This window comes from Scedosporium apiospermum (genome assembly GCF_000732125.1).
Source record: "Scedosporium apiospermum strain IHEM 14462 chromosome Unknown SEQ_SAPIO_0090, whole genome shotgun sequence".
Classification (NCBI taxonomy): Eukaryota; Fungi; Ascomycota; class Sordariomycetes; order Microascales; family Microascaceae; genus Scedosporium; species Scedosporium apiospermum.
This window is the reverse complement of record NW_015971791.1, coordinates 420794-445631: the sequence shown is the minus strand read 5'-3', so window position 1 is coordinate 445631 and position 24838 is coordinate 420794. Positions and strand designations below refer to the sequence as shown.

Genomic DNA, 24838 nt, shown 5'->3' with positions numbered 1-24838 from the left:
GTCACAACTCCTCGATCAGCGCCATTTTCCAAGTTTGATATCTGTTGCAGAGCTTCAGCCAAACAAAGAGTAAGGGACTATCTCCTCTCAGTCTCGTCTCCACAGTTTCAGACCGCTAGGTTGTCTCGCAGAATTTTCCAGACCCCCCGGAGGCCCTTTGGCGGCGGCGTACAGAGGACCCCGTCCGAGGAAGTGAGACATTTCTACGTCCTATCGTCGTGAGCATATTCTGGAAACGGGGTCTAATACGCCGAGGACAGAGCAATGGATTCTTCTCCTCACACAATCGGAGGCCAAGGACGTCCCATTGACTCAACTTCCGTTGAAGTGGATACAGGTAGCCAAGGTATGTGCCCTTTTGGCTATGGATCCTCTCGGTCGCCGCCAGTGACGATCATGAAACCAAGAGAAGACTGACCGCTCTCAGAGCGCGTCGAGCAAATGGCGATTCGCGATCGCCGAGGACGAAAGAATTGCATCGATATGTAGAGCTGGAAAGCCGGCTGTATGGAGGAGGACATACATGCACGTGTGATCTCTGATGCTAGGGGGCGGTCATGCCATCGCTGGCGCCTCGCCGCAGATATGGTCCCTGCTTACACTAAATCCAGGACAGCCGTCCAACCAGACGAAGCATTGCAACCGCACACATTAGAGCGTTTGAAATACTCAATTTCATTCCTGGTTTGAGACACCAACAAGCCCAATGCAATGGCGCTTTTGACAGTGTTGGCTCTCAATCGTTTGTTCGAACTTCCAAAAAAGCAATCTTCGGTCGTCCGGCTTCAATTACGAAGTAAAGCTTGGAATCGGGCTGGGACGCATCTATGTATCCATCAACTCCAGGGTCCCTGTCGTCGATCGGTCCCCGTGCTTTGACAACCTTGCCATTGTCCTACATCGGCATCGTGGTGGAGATAAAGTAATAATGGGCGGTGTTCTTGCGCCCTGCTCCGCCGTTGTATTGTATTGTACATTCGCTCCGGCGAGATTACAGCACGGCAATCCTTACAAGAAAAGTCGGAAACCCTTGACACAACGGGCTCCCCAAGGCTGTGAGCGTCACATCGATGAAACTATGAATGGCCGCGGCCCTGTCGCCTCCCGCAAGCCGGTCGGTCAATAATGGCACATCGATATTGCTTTGTACGGAGAATTGACAGCGCCCCAAGCCGGGCCTCTTTTAACCCTTGCCTCTGAGCCACGCCAACTGCGGCTCGGCTGCGAATTACCCTTGCAAGCCTGCAAGGGGCTTCATTATGGGAGGCATCAATAGCTCTGTCTCTCTAATGTCCTTGTCCGAAGAGACTTTTGTTGTTGTCTTTTTTTTCCTTCGAGCGGTCCGCCTTTGTTTGCATTGAAGACGGCAAGATCGCACATTGAGATGATTCCCATGCTTCGGCCTCGGCGTTACAAGGTCATTACGAAAATACAAGGGGTTTTATTGCGTTTGGCGGAGTCACCCACCATCTTTCAGATCAATTCCCAGTTCAGAAGGCTCGGTACACCTCCGACCACCAAATGTACGAATAGTGTGTGCCACTTGTAGCAATGGCCCGGTCCGAGCTAGGCCATGAGCACCGAGTTCGCAAACCTTGGGCAAGGGCAGCCCATCGTCTGCACACTGCGGGTCTTATTATAGGCATTATGTTGAAGCTCATCATAACGTCGCAGCCACCAAGCTTGAATTCATGGGTGCTGAACAGAGGAAGGATGAAGCGGAGATGAAATGCTTCCCCACCCCCGCGTCCCTCGAGAGTCTGTGCTCTCGCAGACAAGTGGACGATGCATTGCGGCTTTACAAACGACCCAACTTTATGACATGACGCAGTCACGGTGAAGAGGAGAAACGAGTCATGGATTCTACAGCGCGAGGGCTTCTACAAGTACATCCGGACATTTCGCCAATGCGTGTGCGCGCCCATCACGAAGAAATCGGGAAAGGTACACATGCTCGTATCTAGAACCCCGGACAGAGGGTTACGAAGGACGCCGAACGCTATGTTGCCCCAGCCCCGGCCAGGAACGAGTGAGGATATCTTAGTCCTAATCACATCAGCAACAAACGTGCAAGATCCCCGCGCCACGGGGGGTGGAAAATAAAAGCCATGAACCCATAGTTCAAACGGTCGCCGCCCTAATACAGTCGAAATGATAGGAGTGGCTTCTCCATGCTTAAGCCCAATTTCCCCAATCAGACTGATGCGTCGGTTTAGTACACCTAGTCCTCTTTTCTCCTTTTTTTTCGTCCTCTCTTGTTCGTCACAAATCTCCCCGTTTGTTCGCGTTACAGGATCAATGCCAGACTGTGGAGAAGACAGGACTAAGATACGACTAATGGCAGGGCTCGTCACAGTTCGATGGATCGACTTATCTCATATCACACACACACTTCGGATCACGCACTACATAGGCGAGACGACCCTTGCCTTTGCATCTTGCATGGCTATTTACATTAGTGGGTAAAGTGGTGGCGGAAAGCAAAAACTTCTTGTGGGTGGGCGGATGGATGGCTGCTTTGAGTGGACGACGAGGGGGGACCCCGGTTTGACGTAGAGGGGGGGAAGTGCCCTCTGGGCGAGCTGACCGAAATTTGCTTGGTGGGAGATGTATGTACGAACGGGCGCCTCCTACAACCTCCCAAGGCTCCGACTAAAACGAGCAAGGAACCGGGAGATTATATCCCACGACGATGAGTTCGAGGGGCAGACATCTCGATTAGGTCCTTTCCTGTGATACCTCAGTTGATTATACCTGGTATCACCACGAAAGAAAAGCGCCCGTGCCCTTACGTTCCTGGATTATTTTTCTCTTTCTCCATGTCGTCACAGGGCTTTTAGTGGTAAGACGACCACCTTTTTCATGCCCGAGTTTACGTTTTGGGTATATCTGGGTAAGCGTAGCCACCCCTCCTAGGAAGATCACAATACGCTTTGAGCATAAAGAGAAAAAGATATCACATCGGATTCCATTCCTGCCTTCTGCGATCCCGGTCCTTGGGTGATTTCTTCTCTCTCTACTTGTATACTACATTGTAGATACGATTTCAAGACGATCTAATAAGACTAAGTACAGTGACTTGGATCTGAAGAGCTAAGACTCGATGCGACGTGGAACGTGATGAATCCCGAGTCGCCTCCAGGCCCAAAATCCGGCCGCCTTTTTAACCCATCAAGGCATAGAGCTGAAGTCTGTTAGGTACCATCGCCAGGATATATCCTGGAAGCAGGAATAACCCAACGAAAATCAAACCATGTCAGCTTCTGAAGACTAAGATTCAAAAAAGCACTCATGCATGAATCGTCGAGATCCGAACCAACATGGGCCTTTTCAACACGATTGAGGCGAAAAGCGGTCACTTTGACGGCCGCGAGCATGAATATCTTTGTCTAGGGATGCATTGCTTCCACGCCACGAGTCCTCTTCTTACTCGGCTGAGTGCCGCCGGCCTGGCCTCGACCCATCGAAGGCTGCCTCCTCTCGAAAGCTAATGGAAGCGACGGCAATGTCACATGCAGTACAAAGGTATTATAGCTGAAAGAATCGTTGGTAACAAATTTCCTACCCTCCAGCGGGCAATACCTAACCCGAGGCCCCCATCACCAATGAAGCGTATCGTAGGCCTTGGGATTTGTTTAAGCTCAGGGGGTGTTCAAACGAGCCGCGCCTTCCGTTTTAGTTGGCTCCTAGCTTAGGATATATGAGAATGGCATCTTGCACACCCTCTTTTGGGAGGGGAAGATTCAGAAGAGCGTGGTAAGGGAGGAGGGGAAAGTGGTGGATGGGGTGTAGTAGGGAGAAGAGGGGGTGGGACGCATGGGGGCATGGTCACGCATTTTGTGGATCTTTGTTCGCGTGGCTTCTAGCAAGTTGAATGAGGACAAGTTGAATGAGGAGTATTCTTCTTTTTTTTCCGCCATTCGGTATCTTTTTTTTCCTTCTTGCTCGAGATAGAGGCTTCTGTTGTGTTATTGCTCGAGGCTGTGGAAGGGAAAGATAGACGAGGAAGATGGTGTTACCCGCGCTTCTCGCGGAATGGGTGGTGAGAAAGCCACGTTGAACCACTAGATGTAAGGGATGATGAGCCTATTGATCTTTGCTATTGTTCATCCCTACGTTTTCGCGATAGGCATATTCCAGACACCGCCGGCAAGCTACAGCCTGCACCAGACCCAATCTGTAAGCCAAACGACAATAAGAGCGTCAGCCAGCATCAGCCATTGCCCAAAAATACCCGCCCCAGCCTCCACCCTCTCAACGTCGAGAGAAGCTCTACCTTCCAGATTGAGTCGATCCAGGACCGGTTTGCACCATTCTGCTTCTCCCCTTGCTCGACAAGTCCGTCCATATGTTGTGTCCCCTCCACTGTTCTCGGCATCTCCGGTTCCGGGCCCGGAGACGGCTCGGCGTGAGATGCCGCGAGGTCTACCGTGAAATATTCTTTACCACCATTTCGGGAGGCAGATCCTCCGGAGAGGAAAAGTATAGCTTATTTATGTCCTTTCATTAAACAGGGAGAAATAGAGAAGAGCTAGTCGATGTCTAGCATGTGAAAATTGATCTGCCACAGGAGAGTGATGAGAACCTAAGTTGTCGTGATAAGTAGTCGAGATGTGGCGAGGTCCGATTCCTTTTCTGCCTACGAGAGGCAAGGGAGAACATGGCATTCGAGAAGAGGGATAACTTGATCCTTTGCTGCATACGCCCGATCGTCGGGAGAGCAAAGATGGAATCAGCCATGTGGCGGAGGGGGACCTGGATGAGTGTCGTCCGCCCTTGCGTCTAGGGCTTGTTTCTTTTCTTTCTCGTTCTTCCAACTTTTCTCTTCCCGGAGACTGAAGTATTGGGTAGACTTCGATAACAGACCCCTCACCTGGATCCTATTGAACCCAGCTTTGGATTATTGAGCACGTAGGGTGCCGTTTCAAGTCGAGGACAGTACCTGTGGCATGCACCAGATGCTCTCCTGCCGGCGGCCGTTGGCCATTTCGCATAGAGCGAGATCCGAAATGCCGTAGAGCTTATCAGGGAAGTTATCCTCACCTCTCCGAAGATGTTTTGATGAATATGGACTGACTAACGAGTTCATCTAAGTTGAGAGTTAGGAAAAGCAAGAAAACGCCGGTCTCGTGCTCACTATAGTGGGAACTGGGTTGCTATTGAAGAGGGGAATTTTCGACTTGCTAGAGGAGGCTATAGATTGTCTATAGAGTTGTCTCCGATGCTCTTTGTTGGAATATCTCATGATCTCCGTCGTGGAAGCCGTGATAGGGCCCATGGGTTGAGGACCGATTCAACTCCTATCAAGTTTCCGAGGGACCCGACGGAGAAGGGGAGGTTATAGACAAAGAACTCAAAACGAGTACCCTCTTTCTATCTCTCACTATAGTTTGCCCTCTTGATTTGCGTGTGTGCTAAATCTAGTTGTCTGAATTATACTCCTGTCAGGCAGAGTCTATGCCCAACTCTATCAGGAGACTATCCCAACACTTTACACTCTACCCACAACAACAACCTCATCCTTCATAAGGCGTTCTTGGAAACAAGACTAATACATGCGACCATACCCGCAGGAGAAATCGGAACCCCGTCCGCTCTTCCCTAGATAAGCCTGTGAGGGCCAGATTAGTAGTTTGGTCGGTGACGACAAGCGAATCCCTGGTGTTGCATGTTTTCTTTTTTGTCGGTATTTCCTTTTAATTTTTTGGACTAAGATAACTAACCATTTCCTCGCTGTAGTCTTCGTCCGGTCTCGCTCACGGAATAGTCGGATCTCGGGATGCTGAGTGTCGATGATGCAACGGCGCAGGAAACGAGCTCCGTGGATGGCCGCAGCCCCTGATGAAGACAGGCGCTCTCTGGATAATCTAAAAGACTGCTCCAGTAAGGCATATTGATTTACAAAGATAGTCTGACCGGCTCTTTCCCGAAAAAGCACTTATTTTCCCTCGATGTCGCCATCGTCACCATCACCAACATGCAGAAGGAGAGATCTCAGACCTAACAGCCTAGCTTCGTCTTTCCACAGAGGGTTCTCCGACCTCGCAAAGAAGTTCGCAGTCCTCGCCCAATATATCTAGGTCACATCTATCCAAGAATCCCCATGGATCTAGACATGGATCCTGCCTTCCTATTCTCAATATCCAAGTACCAATCTTCTTGCTACCTCTCTGTTGCGGGAACGATAGTTCTCACGACCGCCGCAAGTGACTCTGGCGTCCTGCGTATTATCAGCAGCTTGACGCGAGTTTACTCTTTCCCTCATCCCCCGCCTCGTTCCTTCGTTTCCTGTCTTCAACCGCACGCACCTGAGCCAATGCCGCAATACCGCACTCGAGTTCAGACAGGCGAACACAACGTAACTAGTTACTGGACAGGAGTCTCATTAAGATCTCACCCTCGGCATCTCTGTATCGGCCTGGCAAATCGGAGAGTGAAGCGAGGTGTGGGAGGAAAATTATGGTGAAGACCCCTACCCTGCAATCGATTATTATGGTTCTAGCTCTTCGCACGAAGTCTTCCAATAGGCTAACAAGCTGGCAGAAAATACAATTACACTTCTATGACTTGTCTGTGAGATATTGACGAATGTCGATGAGTTGTGCTCCTGCAAGACGCGCCACACTGGGGCTGTGCTGAGAGTGTAGTGAGCCAAGCGTGCAGCCTGGCAGCCTGGTAGCCCAATGTCTATAATTCAGCTTCCCATCATTTCATCCTTAATCCGACTCGCCTATATTCTTGTTCTCCTCCCAAGTGTGAAGGATATATACGTGGAATTTGGCGATATCATCTACCATGAACTGGCCGTGGTACCAAGGATCGGCGAACGAGACTCCGGCGAGCCCCGGCACCCGCCCTAACTCAACAAAGAGGCCATATCCATTCCAGAAAATAGCACTGGATTTCAGCTCAAGTCTGTCCCGGGCAATGTATCTCCCGGCTCATGTTTCAATAACATGGAACCATTGCAGACAATCGAGAACCTCTGTAACCCCATATTTCAGACCATGAAAGGAGTTGAGGGACAGTTCGGTAATTGGATTGCTACCCCTCAGGAAGGCTCACCACATCAGCGTGATTGGACTCAGCCAGCGAGCCAGGAGATCCCGACTACAGGAAACTCTTCAGCTTCCATGCTTGGCTTACAACCATCTGGTGCACATCTTCAGTCGCTCGAGTACCAAGGCTATGTCCGAGATTGGAGTACAGCAGGAGAAACGCCAACCTTCAGCAATAATAACTCACAGCCAGTCCCTGCGACGGACCCATCACCCGAGGTGGGAATAAAGGAGGAGCCTGACATCGAGTGCATGATACCAGTCAAGGCCAAAGACGATTCTGAATCTCAACTGCCATTGGTATCTGAGGCTAGTGATGAAGTTGACGAAATCGTAGACTATGACACCTGTTTTGGCGTTGTAAGTCTCAGTGCCAAACCCTGGTTGCCCTCCATTCGGCCTTCATCGTACCTCACGTTCTAACTATGCATCTAGGTGATCGTCGAAGCCAACCTTTCAACCACAGATAATCGAAAAATTGCTGACTGCCCGATCACCATCCGCTCAGAAGGCGATATCTTGAGCCTCTGCTTCGAAGACTCGGGTCACTTCGCCGGCATTATCGACTCCCGCGCGTTGAAGAAGCTCCTAGACCGCTACGCCGTTAGGCTCACCGCAATGCTGCTGTGCTCCAAGCCATCTCATAATGGCAAAGAAACAAAAGTGCCCAAGCGTAAAGGTGCCACAGCTTCTAAATGGAGGTTGGCAGATGTCACGGCTAGAGTCGTAGTATACGGAAAGATGGAAGACAAGGATGATATCGCCAACCTCCTCTCCGATGCAGGACTCTTCTTCCAACACCTAACAGCTGATGAGTACGACCCCGAGGTACCGTACTTCAACCCGCATTTCCTCCTCCGACCTGGCGCCGAAATGCCAAAAATTGAAGGGCTTTCCATCTCAGACTCTCAGTCCGCCTCTGGTAGGGGCGGGCTGCTTGATGAAGTGAGCCAAGGGAAGATCTGGAGAATATTCGATGGTGCGAGCGGGGCTGGGACTTTGGCATCGGTGACGGCAAGCCCAAGGCTGAATTCTACGTTGCGAGAGTAGGTTGATCCATCAAAGACTGGTGCTTCAGGTACTGAAATCTTTTTTTTTTCTTCCAGACACCAGCTTCAGGCACTCGCAATGATGAGTGAAAGGGAATGTGGTATTATTGAAGGCTCGAAGTTCCCATCGCTATGGCAAGGACCATCCGACCCTTCCAAGCCGAGGTTAGTTATTTCGCACGTGGCCTAGTCTTCGATCGTTAACTTGGTGTAGGTACCGCCACATCATCACCGGAACGTATGAGAAAAGGCCGCGTCTCCTTCGAGGAGGCGTGCTCGCCGATGTAAGTGCTACATGAGTGCAATACTCGGGCACGTCTAATAATTTCAGGAAATGGGCCTAGGGAAAACTCTTACTACGCTTGCTCTCATCTGCTGGTATCTGGACGTAAGGGACGCAGGCAAATTTACAGTCGACATCCAGTCCTCCACGACTTTGATAGTGGTTCCGAAATCAAGTATGTGTTTTCCCCTATAAGCAGAAACGCTGTTCTGACTGCCATAGCCATTATTGGATGGGAAAGTCAGATCAAGAGGTAATTGATATCCCCGAGTTCCGAAGGAAGAACTTGTTTTGACTCCATCCAGACATATCAACCCGCATTGGATTACCACGGTTACATATCACGGCCCATCCAGACGGATTCTCGTCTCGGATCTCTTGAAGTACGATATGGTGTTGACCACATACGAAACACACCGAGAGGATTTCATGACGTCGAAGAATCCAGAAACCAAGACCCTCTACTCTTACCACTGGTACCGCGTTGTACTCGACGAAGGTACGGGGCCCGTCTCCCCATGTCTAGGATGAACTTCCGATCTCGTGTACTTATCCTAGGTTCCCTAGCCCATAGAATACGCTCCCGAGGCTCCATATTGCATCAGTCTGCCCTTTCGATTTCGAAATGCGCGCATTGCCGCTGGTGCCTCACCGGGACCCCGATACATAATTCCCTCGACGATTACGCCGCCCTCCTCAGCTTCCTCCAGGTCCCCAAGCTCTCCGATAAGCGAGAATTTGACCGGCTGATTGCCAAACCCGTGAAGAATAAGAACCAGTACGGCTGGGGCCGCCTTCAGGACTTGGTCAGAGCGACATGTCTCCGACGTACAATCTCCGGCCTCGATGCAGGCATTCTTCAGCTCCCTCCTCCAAAGTCGAAGATTGAGTGGATCGAGCTGGGGGATGACGAACCGCTGTACTCATTCTTCAAACGCAAAACAGCAAGTCTTGCCTCTGGTCAAGGCAAGAAAAAGGCCAGGAGTGCGAAGGGCTCCGCTGGGAAAGTCAAGGGTGGCGACAACATCCTGAGCTTGATTAACTTTTTGAGAATGATATGCAACTACGGAGAGCAAATGTTACCCGCGAAGGCCTTGGAGGCGTGGAGACAGAGGGATTTGTCCTCTATTGACTGGCAAGAGATGGAAGCAATGCAACGCCAGTGCGCCGGCTGCGGAAAACGCTTAAGGGACGCTGATGAGGGACATGTTCTACCATGTGGGCACCACATGTGTGGAAAGTGTCAACTCGATGCTGAAGAGGCCGATGAAGGCGAGGTAGACGAGGCTGTGGCATGTTCCGCCTGCCGAGATTCTGACCGAATCGGAGAGAGCAAGAACATCCTTGCGGCATCGGAGGGATCCCGTTCAGCAAAAGTTCAAGCTTTGATACACAATATCTTGGAGCAGCAACCAAGTCCAGGGGCATCCCCACCCCGGAAGAGGTTAGTGAAAGCAAATAATACGATGTCTGTGTGATTGCTGTCTTGGCTGATGCTTCATAGCCTTGTTTTCAGTTGCTGGACGAGAATGCTAGACTTGGTACAGAAAGATCTCCAAGACGTTGGGCTAGGCATTCAACGAATTGATGGGCAGGCTTCCCTGCAGCAGCGAAGGGCAGCCATGGAGCAGTTTAAGTCCGATCCGAATTGCACGGTAATGCTGGCTAGTATGGGCAGTGCTGGCGAAGGGTAAGTGGATAAATCGATCCAGATTTATGCCGTGAAGCTGACGAAGTGATTGCGACTAGGATTGATCTGATATCGGCCTGCCACGTCCACATATTAGAGCCTCAGTGGAACCCCATGACAGAATCACAGGCCATCGGTAGGATACATCGGATAGGACAGACGCAACAGGTTTCAGTGACGAGGTATATTGTTAACCGCTCCATCGAGACTGTAAGTGAAGTCCCAGTCAGGCCCGAACTCAGCGGGCGGTTGATCCTTCTATCCGCGTTCTACTTCGGAATATTTTGAGTGGTGCTCTGACAGCGGCTAGTATGTTCAATGGATACAGAAGGACAAGTTACGCCTCATATCGCAGTCTATCGACTCGAAAGCGATTTCTCAGGAAGAGGTTGATCAGAACAGATGGAAGGTGAGTCTAATCAAAGTTGTCCAGAATCTGCGCTATGGGGCTAACCATGGAAACCGCACAATGATAGAAGTTGAACGGGTCCTTATCATAGGATACCATCATGAAAGAAACTTGTGTGGCCTCGGCACTAGACTAGTCCTCGGAGATTGGCGGTTTGTCGTGATTCATTCTAGCTTCCCTCGCCTCTGTCACCAGATCTTCCCAAGACTTTTTCAGCCACTTAGAAATACCCTTTGCCCCAACTTCATCAGATATCTTGACCCGCGTGATCGCACCTTCTGCTGGAGTGGATCGATACTTGTTGCAATTTTTCTCAGGGTTAGCACCACGATATAGTAAAAACCTCATAAACCTCGCTGCTTCTTCGGTGTCCTTACGTGCTGCCCGTCGAAGAGGTCTATTATTCTGGTATTCCAAGTCCGCGCCAAGGTCAATCAGCGCTGAAGCCAGGGTTATGGAGCATGTTGTTTTGGCAACCGACAGTAGACCAGTCCCAAAATATCTCCGAGGAACACAGCCCATGTCGTCGAGCTTTTTCCAGAGAGAGATCAAGATCCTCTCACTTTGAGGCCGACCCCGCGTCGCTGAAATTAGAGTGGGGTCCATCGCCCGGAGCGAGTTACGGGCGAACCTCGAGTCCTCCAGGCGCTTTTTACTGTAAACAGCAATCATAAAGAGCTCGAGGTGATTGTACAAGGCAACGGACTTGTCGGACATCAAAACTGCTACGAAAACGTCCTTGACGTGATACATACCCGTTCGCCGCTCAATCAATGATCCGGCTTTAGTTGTCAGCCACCCGATTGTTTCGAGATTGCCTCTTGTTACTGCTGGGATAAGAACTTGCTCCCAGAAGGGATTGCCTTCCCAGTCATGTATGTCAATCATCCTATCCCAAAAGTGCGATCCAATTATTTCAATCATATCAGACGACCCAAGAGATGCAGTTTCTGCAAAAAGAGCAATTATCTGATCATTCTTCAAGTCTTGAGCAGCCGGAAGCAAGGATCGGACGTTGTGCACTTTGTCGGTTCTTATCAGAGCGAGTAGGAGCGAGACCAGCTCGTCGTTGCTTCTTTGGCCACGCGTGATCAATTGTTCTGGGTCTTCGGCCCTGTGATTTCGATCGAGGTGATCGTCTCTCATCCGGCGTGACAGGAACCCGATCTTAGCGTATTCACAGGTCGGGACATCGCACCTCCAAGGTCGGTCATGACTTTTGCAGTGGGATTGTCGAAGTTTCTTCGTCTCGAAGCCGATTCGATGGGATAAACAGCTCATGAATGGGCACTTGAAAGGCCGAGCCCCATAGTTGTGTCGAATGGCGTCGCAGTGGCATTGCTCTGCGTCCTCTGCGTCCTCTGCGTCCCTTTTGTGCTGTGCGTGCTCGGCTGGCGTATTGGCCGTCTTGTCGAGGGCATTTTGGATAGATGCCGAGATGCGCCGCAACGTCAAGGGGTCCGCTGTCTCCCAGTTATCTGACAGAGAGTATTAGTTTCTGTTGGGCTTCCGTCGAATAAAGTAGATAGATTCTAGGTGGCATTCTGAAAAGATGTGGAAGTCTCACCCTCGCCTAGTTGAAACAGACGTGATTCAGATTTCTGGTGAAATTGTGCCTCGCTGCAGAGAAGGTCGTAAACTTCTCGAGATACGTCCTTGAATGGCTTCAGGCTCGGGAATTCGATTCCATCACCAATTGGAATATAGTCGCCATTAACTCTGTTCTCCAATACGCAGCGCAAAACGTCGAGGAGTTGTGAACATTCTGGGGAGCCTTTGTTGATCTTGTTAGACTGAGAGTAGAGTTCAACCAAACGAAGCCAGAAACCCGTGGCATAATGGTGAAGTCGGTATACACCATTGATAAGGTGTGTTTCGAGTTGATCCTCATTGATGTCGGGATCGTGGTGTGCTTGGCAAAGATACGTGATGCAGCATTTTGCGAGGCTGAGAGTATACTGGCCGATGTCGAGTGAATGGGCGACTTCGTGGCTGAAGAAGTACCTGGCTTTCTAGTTAATTTTACATCATAGAACGGACTCTTACTTCAAGAACTTAACTCCTTCGCTGTAAAATGCACAAATTGGACCTCACCGTCAACAACCTCGACTACTGGACCGCACAGGCGAACGAGGTTTAAAGTTGAGTATCCCTTTGGTATCTGGCTGTAATCTCCAATGCGAATGGAAAGAGCTTGCTCGAGTTCCTCGACTGTCATGGGCACCGCTGAGCAGCCCACCCAGCCGAGAATTCTACGAGCCTTGTCCCTCACGGAACCGGAAGGAAGTCTTTCGTTGACGCGTGAGAAAATTCTCCCGTATCTAAGAAAAAGTTAGCCAGAAACGAAAGAAGCAAGAGACTAGGTGTGAATATATACATATATATGGATGTGTATATATGAATAAGTGGGGGCGAGAGAGAGAGAGAGGGAAAAAATGGAAACCTACGCATCGTCAAGATCTGTTGGAAGAATCTTCAACTCATCTCGTACCTCGTCGATCGTGTCGAGAAACTCTAGACTCTTCAAGATGAGCTGTGCATACATAAACATCCCTGTTTGCTAACTAGTCAACATAGTGGCAACTGAAAGGGAACGGTGCCTACTACGGGTCTGCGAGAGTATAAATTACCTTTGGCCCGGCCTGCAATGGGAGAAAGAAGTGTCATGATCTCCTTTCTGTCTTCTGGGCTGAAATGGCGATTCTGGACCCAGTCAAAACAGCGGTTTGAAACGTAGGTTTGAATACTGTCCGTGTTGCGCGTATCAACTCGAATCTCAGTCGACACGGGCTTTAAGAGGGTCTCCAAGTCATGCTCCGCTCTGCTACTAACAAGGATCCTCGTCTCCTCGCAGCTCTCCGAGACTCGAAGCATTTCCTGAAGCAATCTCGCCCGTTCGATCTCATCAATTTCGTCGAGGCCATCAATGATAATATGGACGCGACCGGAACAAGTGAGGAGCTTAATCAGTATATCGGTGGCGGCAGTGGGATCAGAGCTAAGGGTCTCGCGGCTGATTTCGCACAAAACATCCTGGAGAGCGCCATCGTCTCGAGCAAGTTGGAATAATAGCGAATGAAGGACTGAAAGCGCCGACGTCTTATCTCTATGGGAGTGATGTAGAAACGAGAAGATCACCCGGCTGCCCAAGGAGGTGCGTGAGCGAGTCTCATCAATAACACACGCTGCGAGGAATGTCTTGCCTGCTCGTGGACCACTGATCAGCACCAGCATCAATAATATCTCTAAACTGGTATTCCTTACCCGCACCAGGTATTCCACGGAGCCAAATAACCTTCGGTGAGTCTTTGGTAACGTTGAGCCACTTCTGCACCTGAGAGTCATCGAGAAACCAGCTCCCTGTCCCTCCGCAGAGACGCCCGCGCAGATGATTTAATTTCGTATCGTAGAACACGGGCGCCACGCGAGTTTCGAGCACCCCATACTCTGTCCGTCTGGTTGACCGCTCGAGGTTCTCAAAATGCTCCATATCGCGAGCACGTGCGTTGTACTCCTCCTGGATGTGTTCAAGGCGGACTTCGTTCCTGAGCATGGTGGTATGCCGCCCTATTCGGTTGATGACACTATCGATTTGCTGCTTCTTCTTGGGCCACACGGCTTCAAAGAAAGATTTGAATCCTGGGCTCCGGTCAATATGAGCGTCATCGCCGCCTCGATCTAGTTCACACAACTTACGCGGCATACTAAAGAATTTGAGCGCAACTAGGTAGAAATCTAAGATATCCTGGAAGAATAGCGCCAAGACATCTTTCACCATGCTATTGTGCCCAAATAGCTTTACCGCGAGGCCAAACTCGGGTAGCAAAAGCCCAATCTCAGCGGTTGTGTTGATTAAGGCGTCGAGGGAGCTCGTTAGGGTACTGGCCCATTGAAGGAGCAGTTTAATAGGGCCCCATATTAGCGCAAGAACTTCGGCCTTTGCCTGGACGAACGTGTCGATGGCTCCGGAATAGCCTTGCAAGCGCTCGAGGTAAGGTTTGAGTTTCGCTAGGTTGCGAAGGTGACCTCCCCTGCCCTGCTCGTTCTGTAGCTTGTCTGTGAGATCATACACCTGGTCGGCGGAGGTGGTGCTCAGAATTTCGCTATACAGGGCCTCGTTCTTCAGGTTAGCCTTGAACTCCCGAATCGCTTTGTTGAAGGCGGCTTGGGTGGGATCTGGCAAGGGCGTGGATGATTCCATTATGCTAAGTTCGACCCTTCAGGCTTGATGGGCAGCTGAGGGGAAATTGAGCAGGCTGAGACGCACCGTGACCATTACTTGTATGTTTGGATCCGCGAAACCACCACAAATTATCCTACAGGGCTGGGCGGGCAGCATTGCATGCACCGCCTCATTATGGCGCTTTGGAAGCCTGGTGGTGTGTCGGTGTTTATATGAGGGTAGTTGACTCGCCCATTTACCATGACAAGATAGGTCGTTATTGTACTCTAGTTGTGTTGCTCTACCTTTAACTATCATTCAACTTACGGACTTGGCGGGCTTGAAATTAGCCCTTACCCTGATACATATATATACCTCTTGACGGTAGCATAGTCGGTCGTGTCGCCGCTATATAGTAGCTAGTTTGTAGGCTAAGATAGATAACTTACTGGTAAGAGAGGCCATGAGGCAGGGGCCCGGCCACGGCTCAAAGGTTCGTAGCGTACGTCGAGGTTGTGGGCGGCGATCCGGGGCGAGCTGAGCGGGACCCGGTGTCTGCGAGATCATTGATCTCGTGCTCGCCGGTGAAGACTCTTCTCCCGACACTCGGTTCTGGATGCCCCCGAGACCCCCAGGAGCAAGAACACGCCCTTGTACTGGAGCTGGGTGTGGCTCTCGAGTATAACCGATTTTTGGAGAGTTTTGGTGCCAAAGTTTGGTCTTAGTAACAGCCCGACCGTGCCGAGTGTCCGCCCAGATCCGACGTCAAGGACAACTCTGTTATCTGGATTTGTTCAAGGCCGAGATCAATGCTTGGTCTATCTCTAGCCGCTGTTGCCGGAAAGGCGAGCATCCCTTTCTCTGGGCGTTATATCCCATTTTCTGGGCTCACAAGCTTCCATCTTCGGCACCCTTTTCACCAAAGTGCCAGATTCATGGGAAAACACGCGGTCCCGTCGTTGGTTCGGTGATTCTTTTTGATCTCTTTCTATCCTATCTTTTACACCTCCTCTTATAAGCGATTCTATCTTCCGATGCTGATACATACGACCATAGCTCGCAGAAAATTGAGGGTCCCGTCCGCTCCCCTGAACACAAGCTGCGAAGCGTCAGACTAGTAGTTGGGTCGGTGACGACCAGCGAATCCCTGATGTTGTATGTTTTCTTTTTGGATCTTCTTTTTTGACGATGTCCTTACATCTAGCGGAGAGAAGAGCCCTGTGTTCCCTTACGGGCGGTGTATGAGGTGGAGGGGCGCAGTGCGTCAGAAGCGATTAAAGGGTACATTCAGGATATCAAGACCCTTTTTTTTGGTGGGATGGATGAGGCACCGCGAGGAGGGGGTAGGAATAGCTTATTCCTCGCATTGTCTTGTGGTCTAGAACTGAGCTAGAAGCAGGCTGTTGACGTGGTAAGTGAGAGAAGTGTGTGTGGGCCGCGGCCTTGGGCGTGTATCGATGTGTTGTCAGGCTCTCCTGGGCGGATAGGAAGTTGTGAGGAGCGCACATTCGATATTGAGAAACATACTACCTGGTGTGCCCTCGAGTAATGCCACGACTCAACTTCTCAATTCTGCGGTCGACACGGAAACATGGTTTACGCGTGGACTCGGGCGGTCAGGAGAGTGGGTTAAGAATATCAAATTCTAGTGAAACGCACAGGCAGGCGTACAGATTCGCGCCCATGTAAGCCATTTCAGGTAAGTGTTTGAGGGATACACACGCTGTCTGGTGGAAAGGACTGTGTTTTGATGTCAGTGGTCGAACCGGAAGCGGTGAGGGATTCTTGGTGTTTGATGGGTTGATCTATTGATGCGGGGGAGGGGTTTCTGGATGTAGTTACACGTGTAGATGAGGATGGACGAGTTGATGAATTGTTAGCTTCGGTGATTTGAAAACTATGGAGGTTTGGGAGGTGGAGTGCGATTAAATGTGATGAAGTGGCAGAGGATTGTATATGGATGATGGGTGATGGGTGAAGGAGCACGAGGTGTGGTGGGTTGAGCGTCCTCGTGTCAAGTGTGGGAGCAGCAGATTCAATCAGGCATTAATACATACTTGGACCGGCTTCATCCACACCAAAAAAAAGAGTCGAGATACCTACGGAAATTGTCAACTTCATACAATGTAAATAGCTTCTTGTAGACACACCCCTCTCTCCTTTCTATGACTCAGAACATCAGCGTTGTCCGGCCAGGCCGTCTCCAGGAGCTCTCTATCTATTGAAGTTGGAAGAGATACGAAGTAAAGGAGATCAATAGAAGAGGAAGAGAGTCCATCGTGATAAAGGCATCAAATGGGAATCACCATAATACGTCGCTAGGCGCCAGCCACAGCCACACTTTCCCCGCCAATACTTTCGTATGGTCCGCCTCAACGGTCAACGGCGCAACACCACAGGCCAGCCCATCTCACCTATCTCGGGCGTGTGATCCAGGTGGTGATGAACCCAGGCGCCCTTAACTGGCGATAACGGCTCTCAACGATTACAGCCGCAGTGTTCGGTCTGCGAATAATCAGACGCTAGTGGTGATAGTTTTCTTCGTCATTCAGCAGTGATGAGAGGTGACAACATCCTGCTCTCTGGTAATTTCTTATGTCTGAAATAAGGGGGCGCGGGGGACGCGTCAATCTGATGCAGGACTTGGACGTGATGATCCAATCGAATATGTGTGATGGCCCATCACCATCACTCTATCTCCCCAATCACCACCATCATCACCGACACCGCACGACGCAGACGTACAAGCAGATGCCTGGTGTAGCGCCTCGGGGGAATACGAAGTAATAGACCAGAGGCTCTTTTGCGAGCGTTGGACGAAAATAAGACGAATCCTCTGCGTGTATTAGACTACGTGTGCTCGCGACGCGAGCATGGAACATTTAACGAGTGCGATCTACCTGCGTAGAAAACAATCGGGATGTGAGGTTATCAATAGCTGCTTCGCAATACCCTCCCGTCTTTACACCACCACACCACCTTTCCTCCTTCCCTTTCCAAATGGAGGGTTATTTTATTAATCCAAGTGGGAGACCAGCTCGATTCTTCATTCACAATGCAAGGCGTGCTGTAACCTGTCACTGAGACAATTATCCGACGCGTGGGGGAGGCAAAGGAAGCGGTTGGCGGGGTCGCTGACCTGGAATGGAAGCCCTCAACTCCTCCCACGTTTCTGCGAGATGAAAGGGGACTGAAGCAAATGAAAGAGTTATAGATAGCCTCACCGAGCTGAGTGCTGAGAGTGACTCGTCAACTCTCCAATCAATCACGCGAGCCCCGTTTTGGCCATGGGAACGGGGGTGGAGGGGATACCTCAGAAGAGAGAAACTGGGGTTTCCTTGAAGATCCCCCACTCCGACAGTATTGAATTACACTAGAGTAATATTTCGAGAGCAAACTGTTTGTGGCATCGCTTCTTCTGTTACCTACCCCAGGATGGGGGGGAAGCACAGAGGATGGTGATCCCCCCACCTAAGTCATATGATGCGTTCTCACTGTTCTCTCATCAGAGCGTTTGGCATGGGGGTAGGCATGGGGGCAGACTTCGTGTGAAGGTGACGAGCCACGGGGGGATGAGAGCTTCCTGGTTGGTTGTGGTGTGTGTGTGCTCCCCCCATCACATCGAATCACCCCCGTTGTGCAAATTGTTTGTCTGCCACCACCGGGGAAGAATCCCTGAAGCTCTCCTTTGCAGTGATCGCTCGTCTCCCCTGTTTGGTGGCTGAGAGGGGGATGTGGGATAGAGGAGAGAGAGCAAGCAAGGGTCATTAAATCTAGCGAAGTTGCAGAGAACCGGTGTCGGGCCTGGCCTAGCATACCGGACAGTATCCGCCAGGTCGGATACTACACTTTGGTTCATTCATGGGGGTTGGGTCGTTTTAATTATATCAAGACGTGGGGTGGAGAGGGAAAAGGAGTGTTTGCGTGTGGGAGAGAAATCAATGCGAACGAGGTAGTACAGAAGTCGCAAACATAACATCTCTGTAAGACGTTTACATTCATCGCTGTGCATCGCTCTGCAAAGTGGGAAGACGAGGGAAAGTGAGCAAACACCAATATTGCTGTTTTCGCTCAGCTCGGATACTGCTTCCTCGATACCCGCCAGTTTGCTTCAGCTTGTTTGCCCCATCTTCCTGGAGCAAGCAAACGAAGCCGCTAACATTTCCCGTAGTTACCAGCCGGAGGGAACCACCACTCAGCGCGAGGGCACAGACGGCATGGATGGGCGAGGGTGTTGAACAAGCATATGAAGAGGTGGACGCATCTGCACCTCGTCTCCCCTATCCACCGAGGCAGGGTAAGTCTTCGTCCCTGAGTCGCTTGGGCGAGTCTCCTGAGATACACCCCGAAAATATCCCACGCTTCCCCTCAATCAGGATTCCTGATCCCCCTGACAGGTCTGGCCAGCCAACATAACACGCTAATTACCCAGAAACCACATCCTCGGTCCTGCTGGGACCTTGTTCTTTTTTCGCCTACCCAATCCTCGACCGAGATGCCATTACGGGGAAGTCTTTAGTCGGCCAGGGAGGGCGTGGATGGGTCCTCATAGTGGACACAGTTATATTGTTACAAGGTATGAGAAGGGAACATTGAAGCTTTGCTTGCTACGATCAAAGGGGAATGGAAGGTGTGTGGTAGCATCGTTGGTGAAAGTGGTTACCAACCCACACCCACCACGCCTCCGGAAGACAGGGACCCATCCATCCGGCTGACTGGGGCTCGTGCAGTTTTGCTGCCTCTCTGGGACTAACGCTCCCTCCGCGGATGCCACATCCCCGTCGCCGGACTTGGGTCTTCGTGGAGGATTGAGCATTTTACAGGTATTAATTTAGTTAGCGTCGCATTTGGGACAAAGACGAACCCGACCATCGCGATCTCGCGTTCCTTTCTCGTGGGAAAGTTACTAGTAATATTTCAGATAGTCCCCTATTTTATTTTCTTACCAGGTTGCTGGGAATGCTTGGGACTTTGTTGCTGGGAGCCAAAGAGTGTGGGACTTCGCGGAAGCTTGGACAGTATTTTACGAGGTTGTCCAGGGCAGAGCAGGGGGTATTGAATGCATCAATCTCCATCACGGACTTCTCCGGAGTGTGTAGCACTAAGAAAGATTAGGGAGGAGGGAGGATAATCCCTAATAATACCCACGAGAGAGAACTGTACACTATACGAGTACACTCTAATGCAATCTTGGGGGATCATCCGCCGGAGCGGAGCGCCGTGTCCTGCCGGGGGACTTTGTACTCTTGGTCTTTCTTCGTGCCTGACCGAACCGGGCCAGCGGCTCCACCCGCTACCGAGGTAGACCGAGACCAATCTCCATTTCATTTGGTGATCAAGGGATCGTCGTGTCGTAGGATGGTGGCAACCAAAACTGCAGATCTGGAGAATGCCACGAGGTTTTTCATTTGCGAAGTACGAAGTAATCAATCCACCTATTTTATTATTTGATTTTATTTTATCTTGGTATTTTATTTTTCCAGAGGATCGCCCGCGAATGCCCGAACTGGAAGAGTTCTTGTCCCAAAGGGGAACATCGAAGCCAAAGAAAAAAAGAGGAACAGGTTCGTTCGATTGCCCGATTTGATGTTCGCGAATCCCCGTGCCCTTTCCCTATTGAAGGCAGACAGACCTCGTTTGATACTCCCACGGGAAGTCTGCGAACGGACGCAACTTGGGACGAAAACGAAGAAGACAGCATTGTGTTTCTCTTTCCGGGGGGCCTCCTCTGATGTTCGTTCCCGTCTTTCCCTTCCAAACTGCCGGCAGGTTTCCCGTGTTCGCTTGGATGTAGTGTACACATATATCCGGATATTCGCATACGCGTAGGCAAAGGAGATCAGCTCTCTTTTTTTACCCCCCTTTGAAATCTGTTTGAGCCCCAATCATCAGACGAAATTGAACAGATTCTCGGGTCCTTGCGTTCCTTCTCTGACACCGCCGTCTGTCTCTTCAGGCAGGGGGCCCGCCAGGCCCAAAGCCCAACCTCGCCGACGTGCTGGCTGTTGCCCGGTACTCACCCTCGGTTCTGGAAGCTCCCAAAGAACTTCCTCTAGGGGAAATCTGCGTGCACCCACCACACACACCCATTTGCTTCATTTCAGGCTTGGGCTAGCCAGGTCCTCCTCTCATTAACCGAAACCACACACCCTCCCTTGCCCTTGTAACCTATGGAGTACGTACAAGGGATCCATCCTACTTCGTGCTGTAACTCTTCCCAAGAAATGACCGAGGCGACCAAAAGTGGACACCAAGCCGCCGGGGAAGCGTCCCCTCGACCCAACCGAAGATGAGGATTGTTCTTTCTTCTTTCCTTCTCTGGGTCCTGTCCCGTCCGCTCGGTCCTCACCCCCGTCTTTCTTTACCAACGGCAACGCCCGGCCGACCAGACTATTCTTCTTTCATAACTTTCCTCCCTCCCAGAGGTTACCGAGTAATTTTACACCCTCCCCTTGTAAAACTACGGCAGGATATTCGGCCCTCAGGCCTGGGGCCAAAAGAAAAAGGGATCCCAAGAAAAAAAAAAAAAGTATCAAATCTCACAAAAAGAATCCTCTTTCATTCTAAACTAGTGCAATGTATGGGACCTTGCCTCTTTGACCCGTCAACTTGGGACAGACTCCTCTTCCCCGAAGGAAAATCCCTGAGGGTTCCGAAATAGTGCAAAGAGCTGCGCCGGAAGACTGTCCCGTCGACGCCAACGGATCCTTTGGCTTTGTTTGGGAATTTTCGATGCACGTTTCCGTCGCCTGAACGAGGCGACACCGCTGTTGGTTTAGCCTCGTAACGGGAGCAGAGCCCCTGGACACCCGCTGCACAAAAGGTGAAGCTGAGCGTGTTAGCGGCTTGCCGGGAGGATGCAGAGAGTGCTGAGTGCTTGCAGTTTTTGGCTGCCCCTCCTGTCGCACCGACGGGTTCTTATCCGAGGCATTGCTGAGATGCAGCTAGCCCAGCCCACAGCTTTGTTTCAATTGTTTATTTCCTTCTCCTGGCTTATTCATCGCAGGAGGTTACAGATCAATGACTGATGGCGTTGGGAACAATGAAGGGGGGTTAAGATGAGAGGTCTAACAATACACTCTATCCGAGATCCCGTCTTCCCGTTCGTGGAACATTGGATGGAAGAAGGAACGAAGAAGATGCGATGGAATTCATTTCTTCCTTTCCTTTTTACCCCTTTGCCCGTGTTTGATGAGCGAGTGCGAAAGATGGTCCTCGTAATTATTGGTGGGGAATTGGAGCCGTTCGAATTTGGGGCTCTTTTACCCCAAGTTTTTTCTTTTTAGGACGATCCCGAAAAACCGATGATCCTAGTACGATACCTCGTAAACTTAGGGTCCGAAGTAATAATCAAAAGAATTAATTGAATCCACTGATACTTGGTAAAGTCGCAGAATGAAGCCTGGGCCTAGCCATTATGGTAGTACCACTATAATTCCACCGAGACGGTAACTCACATCTCACATCCAGCAACGGGAAATCATCAACGGAGCACTCCCTGTCTGCGTGGTCGTAGTTGTGGTTGGGCCTGATGGAGAAGGGCTTTTGGGGGGTTTCAACGACCGTGGATCGACGCGTTTGGAGCGAGTGGGGTCGAAGACAAGGCGTGAAAAAGAAAAGAAACACACAAAAAAGCAACATTTAGCTGGGCGTTGGTGTGGTTCGTAACGGCAGGGTGGCTCCGGGGACGACGACCCGGACCGGGGGGAGGGGTGTGTGTCCTGGGTGGTGTGTCCAAAGATCTTCGGGTTGTCTCTCATCTCCGCCAAAACTGGATGATAATATGAGACAAACCAAGAGCCATCAACTCAACTTCATCGAGGGCTTCAAACGACCAAGAAGCATGCGGATCCGAACAAGAAATCAATCTGGAGGATCGCCCAATACTTACTCTATCCGTAGACTTATCGGGTTTGCGTCTTGTACGACATGGCTCGTAAAAAAAATTAAAATCAGACAATTGGCAGAAATTCCAGATCTTCGCGTTTGTGTGTTCCCCCCCTTGTTCTCTTCACCGCAAAATGCGCCTGCATACCGACGACCCGAACGTGCATACGGCACTGCATCGGGATCGGGAAGAGGGTGTTGCAGAATCTGTTTCCATTGGAGCAAAGCAGTATACTTCGTAGTCAACAATCGAAAAGCCCACCAAACAACAAAAAACTCTCACAGACATGCACGGACGCCCAGCGGGAAAGGCGGGAAAGTAAGAGATGTGCATTGCATGCATTATTGTGAAGTTATTTGCTAGCCCAAACAGACCGGAATAAGAAGGTGAGGCACCTAAAAAAGGGCGGTCAACGGATGCAGAAGGTCTCTGCGTGCAGGAAATATTAGTTGTTTTCTTTTGCGTTGTTTGTTTGAGGTTTGTTTTCTTTTGTGTGCTTTGATGGCTTTGATGGGGTTGTATTTTGCGATCGAGTTTGGACAATGTCGCTGTCGAGTTCGGGTGGAAGATCTAAATTGGGCGTTTGCGATCGAGCTCGACGCTGCAATTGTCTCGGATGGCGTCTCCTGCTTTCCGGACATTGATAAATATTCACACTGCCCGAAAAGACACAAAGCTTCGACGGGTATTCATTTCCCCGAAGCCCGACAGCGGGAAGTACTTCGTAACCGTTAAGGCTTTGTAGTGCAGGAATTCGTTGGTAGCACTCGGAGCCGGCTGTCATCGGATCCCAGGGCTCTCACGACAGCAATGCGGGATATTTCAGTCCAGTAAATTTTGTCAATATTTTCTCCAACTATTCATAGAGCCCTTTCAAGGCCAAGCATGACGAGACCCAACCTCCTGCTGTGTTTCGATGCGTTTGGAACCTTGTTCAGACCAAGACGCTCACCCGCCCTACAGTATGCCGAAATAGCCCGACTCTGTGGTATCACCGGCTTCAGTGACGATGAGCTGCAGTCGTCCCTACTGGCTGCGATCAAGGAGGAGGCAAGGCTGAATCCCAACTATGGAAAGTCCACTGGCCTTGGAGCGACTAGATGGTGGACAAATGTGTGTTCCTCTTAACAGGCAAGGCGCTGAGTCGTCACAGCCTTTATAAACATTGTAGCCTGGTAACAATCCATGGTTAACGACTGTTTATTTCAGGTTATTCACAAAACATTCACACCCTTGATCAAGAAAGATCAAGTTCTACCCAAGGATCTTGCGCCTAGGCTTCTACACCGGTTCTCATCTCACGAAGGCTACGAAGCCGAGCCGAATCTAACATCTTCACTCAAGGCATTAAGGAGCCAGCGGCGCTTTGACAACATAGTTATCGGCGTAATCACAAATTCCGATGATCGCGTCCCAAGTGTCCTCTCATCCTTCGGCCTCAACGTCAGCCCTCTCCGATACGGCATGGAGGTGAAAGAGCCACCAAGCACACTCGCCTCGCGTCACTATGATATCGATTTCCACTGCATGTCCTACGACGTTGGCGTCGAGAAGCCGGACAAACTCATCTTTACAGCTGCCGAGCGCATGTTGGCGCGAGTTCTTAGCCTTCGAGACGGCAAAAGCCACATTGATGCCAACGAGGCAGATGTTGATGAGACGTGGCGGAAAGTGTACGTAGGAGACGATTATGCCAAGGATGTCGTTGGAGCAGTAAATGCGGGCTGGAACCCGGTGCTCTTCGGGACTACCGAGCAAGCCCCTGGTAACGTACCTCGACTGGAGGATTATCCTGGTCGGACACTTGATGATATGTTTAGAGAACACGCTGTTACTAGGGTGGATTCTTTGCAGAATCTGGCCAAATGGTTTGTGGGGGGAGTGAATTGATGAATAGGAAGATGAGATCAAATCTCCAAGTATTCTCACCGTTGGAGCAATTGCACACTATGGATTTCAGCCCGGTGGGGCACAGTGGAAAATGGAAACACCAACAGGCCTTCTAGTGTCGGGGCGAAAAAAGTCAAAGATTCCGGGGTAAATCTTAGCTGGCACTAAAGTGCGATACTCCAAATTGTCAGAGGCGTAGCGTGCCCATCGAATTGACGGTCTCAATTTCACTTTGTTCTTGTTATTCCGGACCAGCGGAGAGGAGATGTACCCCCGTCTGACTTCCGATGGGACACCGCTCAAATCGAGACAACAGCCTTCCGAAGATCTCAGCGCATTCCCACGGTCCGCTGGATTAATATGCAAGGGCTGCTTTCCCGACATTTCAATGTTCAGTCTCCTGTGGGCA

At 50.6% G+C, this 24838-nt stretch overlaps 3 protein-coding genes across 3 annotated transcripts; 2 read left to right on the top strand and 1 right to left on the bottom strand.

Moving 5' to 3' along the window:
* Positions 1-7007: 7007 nt before the first annotated feature.
* On the top strand, positions 7008-10580 carry SAPIO_CDS3994 (uncharacterized protein; the record flags this gene model as incomplete). The annotated part of the gene is made up of 8 exons (XM_016786657.1): positions 7008-7418; positions 7494-8104; positions 8747-8889; positions 8949-9834; positions 9895-10080; positions 10140-10290; positions 10436-10489; positions 10557-10580. The coding sequence occupies 8 exons, from the start codon at positions 7008-7010 to the stop codon at positions 10578-10580; spliced, it is 2466 nt and encodes an 821-aa protein (XP_016643633.1).
* A 41-nt stretch (positions 10581-10621) lies between these two features.
* Positions 10622-14690, bottom strand: SAPIO_CDS3993 (uncharacterized protein; the record flags this gene model as incomplete). Its single annotated transcript, XM_016786656.1, has 6 exons — positions 10622-11967; positions 12584-12810; positions 12937-13042; positions 13120-13522; positions 13674-14128; positions 14186-14690. 6 exons carry the CDS (start codon positions 14688-14690, stop codon positions 10622-10624), a joined length of 3042 nt encoding a protein of 1013 aa, XP_016643632.1.
* Positions 14691-23424: 8734 nt separating this feature from the next.
* SAPIO_CDS3992 (Uncharacterized protein) lies at positions 23425-24429 on the top strand (the record flags this gene model as incomplete). Its single annotated transcript, XM_016786655.1, has 2 exons — positions 23425-23652; positions 23749-24429. 2 exons carry the CDS (start codon positions 23425-23427, stop codon positions 24427-24429), a joined length of 909 nt encoding a protein of 302 aa, XP_016643631.1.
* Between the last annotated feature and the right edge of the window lie 409 nt (positions 24430-24838).